The 5,397-nt window shown below is 44.1% G+C and overlaps 1 protein-coding gene across 1 annotated transcript; it reads right to left on the bottom strand.

Annotated features, from left to right (window-relative positions):
- Window positions 1-1,397: 1,397 nt before the first annotated feature.
- Window positions 1,398-5,300, bottom strand: LOC121963148 (endosialin-like). The gene has a single exon (XM_042513475.1). The coding sequence runs from the start codon at window positions 5,041-5,043 to the stop codon at window positions 2,674-2,676; it is 2,370 nt and encodes a 789-aa protein (XP_042369409.1). The 5' UTR covers window positions 5,044-5,300; the 3' UTR covers window positions 1,398-2,673.
- Between the last annotated feature and the right edge of the window lie 97 nt (window positions 5,301-5,397).

Here is a 5,397-nt window from a genome sequence, read left to right on the forward strand (position 1 = left end):
GTTCAGGTCATGTGATAATTCCTCTATGACAACTGATCACATTTCACTTCCTGATGAACACAATGAGATGCCATTAAAAAAAGCCCCTGTAAAAGGTAGCAAGGGTAGTAGAAATTGTATTGTCAAACTACTACCATTAGGAATCATAAGAGGCCCCTCAATACAATATTATCACAATATTTAAGTCATGATATTAAAATGGTAAACATGTTGCGTTATGCTTAGTATTGCAATAATGTATATTGCAAAAAATTGCAATTTATTTCCTTTATGCAACTGCTAAGATGTCCCCAAAGGAAAATTTTGGCAACATCTGTTTTATCTAAGAAGATAAAGTTTTTGGTCTGTTCATCTCACTTTAATTTTAATGCAACAAATTGTATCTAATGGTCTGAAAAATAAACTATTATTTTTTTTAGAAAGCTACCAAAGGAATAATCTGTGTTTGTAATAACAATCATCTATTTTACCAAACAATTACACAATATGGTCACACAAACATATCCCAATACTATGCTGAATCAATTTTTCCCCTACCCCTACAAACTATTATTACCAATATCAGTAATAAACATTCACTCTCAACCCTTATCATCAGTTTTTAATTCACAATTACTTAACAAATAACAGAAAAAAAGACATCTGATATTTCATATATTTCACAGTCTATCAAAAAATAAAGACAAATTTCATGGACAACTCATGAAAGGCACTTTGTTTTCTCCAGGCATTAAATAGCCATATATCCAATAAAGGAACTCAATATGATATTCAGAGTGAATCTATGACTCAGAGATTGTCTGCACATGGCTCTCAACATGGAGGTGGCTGCTAGCTAAAGGTGCTAATGGCTAACAATGGTGGGTGGGCACGACACCTCTGCTACAACAGAGTTGCAATAAAAGGGGTAACTTCCATATGAGTGCAGTGCAAGCAGCAGCGAATACCTAGCTAGGCTATACATACAAGGTCTCGCATACACCAACATGCACGCACAGCTGGACCATCTGCTACAACAACAAACAGAGAAGCTCAGATTACCACATACACACAAAAGTAGTATGATTTCATGCTCAGGATGTCAGTACTCCACTTTCTCTAGCATGTCGTGGTTTGCTGCTAAATTTAGGTTCTGAATGTTAATTAAAGGTCCTCTGGATAATCTACTAAAACAAAAAAAGAGAAGCTCAGATTACAACAAACACAGAGGGAGCCTGACCTCATTCTCTGCTCAGTACGCCATTGCTCCCTTATATCTTTGCATAGCAAATAGTGAATGCTGCTATATTAATTGTCTGAATGTTGCACAGAGTTCCTTTAAATTAAAGGTGGCTTAACTTATAAATGCCTTACATTTTTTGCTTGCCTTTTCTTTGGTCTGTAGAATTCATACACTATTATCCAACAAACATTTCTCCAAAAAAGTCAAGGTCTGTCTTTTAGAATCTCGGATCTGAAATCTTTGATTGTCTTGTTAAATTTTTAAAAATCTGAAGTTGCAACTGCAAGGTGTCACACTGGCTACAGTATCGCACAGTTGGATGTGATCCAACATGGCCATAAAACATCTCAGGGCTGGTCAAAAACAAAACCTTCAGGGGTGTACTAATGAATTAGGGTATGATGGGTGACTGATGGCAATGTCACGAACAAGGCCAAAGCTAATGTCAACCACCAGCCCTACAACATTCCCTGCACATCGCAACATCTGCACTTTAACCTCTTTTTTTAAAAAGTCAAGGAAAGTTGAAGTGCTCTTAAACTGAATATGAGTGGGGAAAAGCATTCCCATGTGCAGACAGACATTCCTCTGCATATCACCAGGTTTATGGGGTCCATAAAAGAACAAACATCATTGTATTATTACAAATGTTACATTTTCTTTTTTTTAAAAAATGGCTGGAGACAAGTACGAAACATACATAAATACAAAAGTACCACTATATACAAATAATGTTTTGGTCTCTTATTAACTATTCAACACAGTAATTTTCAAATGACTGCTTTCCCAGCATGTTACTGCAGAATATCTTCACTCTTAAAGGGATAATTGCCTGCAGTCTCCTTTAACCCACTGCTGATATGAGCTGAGAATGCATTTAAATCCCTTTAACACCGTTGACAGTAACAGTTATCTACAGTGATATGCTAGTGACATTAACAAGAGCCTGAGGATTTTGCATCGAAGAAACCTCTTTTAAAAGTTATGCTACTTCGATAAAAAGGCAGAAAGGTGTCATCAATGATTTCCAAGGCTCTTTGCAGGATCTGGCTCCAGCTGTGAAATGTTGAAATGAATAAATGACTACACACATTATTCTATGATACTGGAAGATTTTTTGACATTACTTACAAAGACACTAATTTTTTATAATTATTATGTACCCTAGTGCAATCACAGAGCGATCAGATCTTGTGTGGTCAGTGTATGAAATATCAAAGCATCACATAGCAACCCCATCCAAGAAAAAGGTCAGTGGTTATCAGTGTCACTTCCCACATCTATTAATTGGTATTTAAAAGTAATATCCAAAGGAATTCAAAGAGTTGGCAAAGTCAGTTCCAAAGTCAGAGAGGGTGAAACATTTGTCCCTTACCAGATCCATCATTCACTCCTGCTAACCTCTGAAGCACAGTATGTTTATGTTCATGTCAGTTTCTCTCTTCTCTGTTTTAAACATGGGTCTTGACCCCTGCTGAGGGGTTAGGAGCCCCCTGTTTATCATGAGCCCCAGAGATCCAGTGGTAGCAGTCGGTGGCATTCTTGTTGCGTGAGTGAACAGCACAGCGGGTGCAGTAGACGATGCCCAGCGCCACCATCACTACGATGAAGATACAGATAGGCACTAGGAGGCCCACCAGGAGCCAGGTGCTGCTCTGCTTCTGCGCCCTGTCCCCCTGGACCAAATCCAGATCATCATTGCTTTCTCCACCCTTGCTTGGGGGTGGCTGAGAAGGAGGAAGCAGGGTGGGAACATCTGGGTCTTGGTGTGTGATCTCCACATTGTCCTTTTCCTCCACCCCTAAATTCTCCTCTGGGAACTGAGATTTTTCCCAAAGGAGTTGCTGTTCTTCTTCTGCCTCATTGTGGTAGCTGGAATCTGTCGGCATGTTGTGGTCCATGAGTGAATCCCTAGGATTTCCTGGTTTCTGGCTGGAAGTGGTGAGTCCCGCCCACCAATTCCAAGCACCCTCAGAGATTGTCGAGGTGGAAAGGAAGGGGAGAGCTGTGGTGGTCTCCTCCTCAATGTCCTCATCATCTTCGTACCAGTCTGAGGTAGTGCTTGGCAAGCTGGTGGTGGGTGGAGGTGTGGTGTAGATGGTGGTTGGCAAAACTTCCAAGTCTGATTGAGATCTCTGTCCCCAGTCCGACCAGTCAGCACCTCCAGTGTCTACATCTTCCATATCTTCCTCAGTCTCCTGTGTTGGAGGGTCCAATACTAAATCAAAGAGCAGTTCCTCTTGAGGGGCACTGGTGACCCAAATGACATCAGAATCCAAAACTCTAGGTGGGTCAGTAAGCCAGTCCAAAGATTGCTCCTCCTCTGGAGGCCAGTCAGTGCGGCTCTCCTGCAGGTTCCAGTCATAGTCCACAGGCTGCCATACAGGTCCAGGCTGGTGGGTCGCCCAAGGAAAAGAAGGGGTGACAGCAGACTGGTCCTCCCCTTCTCCTCTCTTGCCACATGAGAAATGATCATTCATGAGTTCATAGCCTACCCTGCAGTAGCACTCAAATCCACCAACATAATTCACACACATCTGCTCGCATGTCCCGGGGATCTGGCACTCGTCAGTGTCTTGGCATCGGCTGGGGTCCTCAGGCACTGGGGAAAATCCCAGATGGCAGTGACAGATATGAGAGCCTTGAGTGTTTTCACAGGCGTGTTCACACGGGTCATTTATACACTCATCTATATCCTCACACCCACCATCATCTTCCAAAAAGTAACCCTTCCAACACTGACATTCAAATGATCCTGGAGAATTCACACAAAGCTGATCACAAGGACTCTGAAGGCACTCATCTACATCCAGACAGCCACGTTCATCTGGTGCAAGCATGTATCCTTCAGGGCAGGCACAACGGTACCCATCTGGGAGGGGCAAGCACTCAAACTCACAGGGGGCTCCTTGACAAACATCTGACAACTCTGACAACTCACAGCTCTGCCCATCGTCGCTCAGTTGATACCCATCCTCACACTCACAGTAGAAGTGAGCACCGGCTGGCCTGCAGATATGCTCACAACCGCCATTATCCTTCTCACACCAGTTGTGTGATACAGGGGGATCAGAGCAGAGGGGGGAGTCTCTTGACCACCCAACTGTGCCGTCTTCCTTCAGCATACATAAAACGGACTGTTCCTCCTTGGTGCCTGCGGGGCAAGGCACGGTAGCAACAGATCCAAAGGGTAAATGAGTTAACAAAGTGCTTAAAAGGTTAAATGGTGTGGTGTAGAGGGCATTGCCTGTCCCCTCACTCCACAAGGCAGGACACATTCCTTTGTAGGCATAATGACAAAGATACCCATCTACAGGGATTGAGCAGGCACCATCCAGCCATTTGAAGTTATCACTCGGGTCCTGAGTGTTGTAGCCCGTGACCACGCAGCGTGGCACTGTGCACGTACTATGGGAGTCCTCTTTCAGCCAGTTGGTATAATCTGTGTCCTGGTCACCAGTAGTCCAAGAGAAACCCCGCAGTGGGCGCGTAGTGGTACACTGACGAGGCTGCCGCAGCAGGCCAATCCATACTTGGATGCTGGTGCGTGAGTGGCGCAAGTCCAAAGTGGAGAAGAGAGTGGCAATAGTAGTGGCATCCTGCCTGCGTTTAATGGTAGCTAGGTTGCCACCTTTCTCCTTGCAAGCCCTCCATGAGTCCAAGAAGGTTTTGCGTTGGAAGTACACCACAAAGCAGCCATCCTCATTGCAAAGTGCATCCCTCTCTCTCAGATCTTGACCCAGGACCGAGGAAAGTCCACAGAGCAGAGCCAGCAGGGAGGTGAAGAGAAGAGCAGCAGTACTGCTCACCAGGGAGCCCATTCTTCTTAGAAATGTGAATATATGTCTCCACTCTCCGCCTGTTTCTCACACCGCCTTTTTCTCCACACTTTTATCTCCCCGCTTTTTGAAAGTTTCTCTCAGCTGTGGCTTTCTCTAGCCCGCTTGTGTTGTCTATCTGAACTTTTCTCCCTTCATTTGAACCCTTTTTTTTCACTGTCTGGCTGTGCTCTTTACTCTACCCTGCTGAAACAGATCTGTGCTGGAGTTGAGTGCATGCAGACTGTCCTAAGATTTCAGAGAGCAGGGGAGGGGAGAAAAGTAAAGGGAGGATAGAGGGAGGGATATATAGAAAGGAGGAGGGTGGGCAAAAAGGGGGAAGAGAGGGAGTTGAGG

Source organism: Plectropomus leopardus, unplaced genomic scaffold, assembly GCF_008729295.1.
Source record: "Plectropomus leopardus isolate mb unplaced genomic scaffold, YSFRI_Pleo_2.0 unplaced_scaffold10063, whole genome shotgun sequence".
NCBI lineage: Eukaryota > Metazoa > Chordata > Actinopteri > Perciformes > Serranidae > Plectropomus > Plectropomus leopardus.

Excerpts from the sequence above, each read along its gene's own strand:
- LOC121963148 (XM_042513475.1), bottom strand. The coding sequence starts at position 5,043 with ATGGGCTCCCTGGTGAGCAGTACTGCTGCTCTTCTCTTCACCTCCCTG.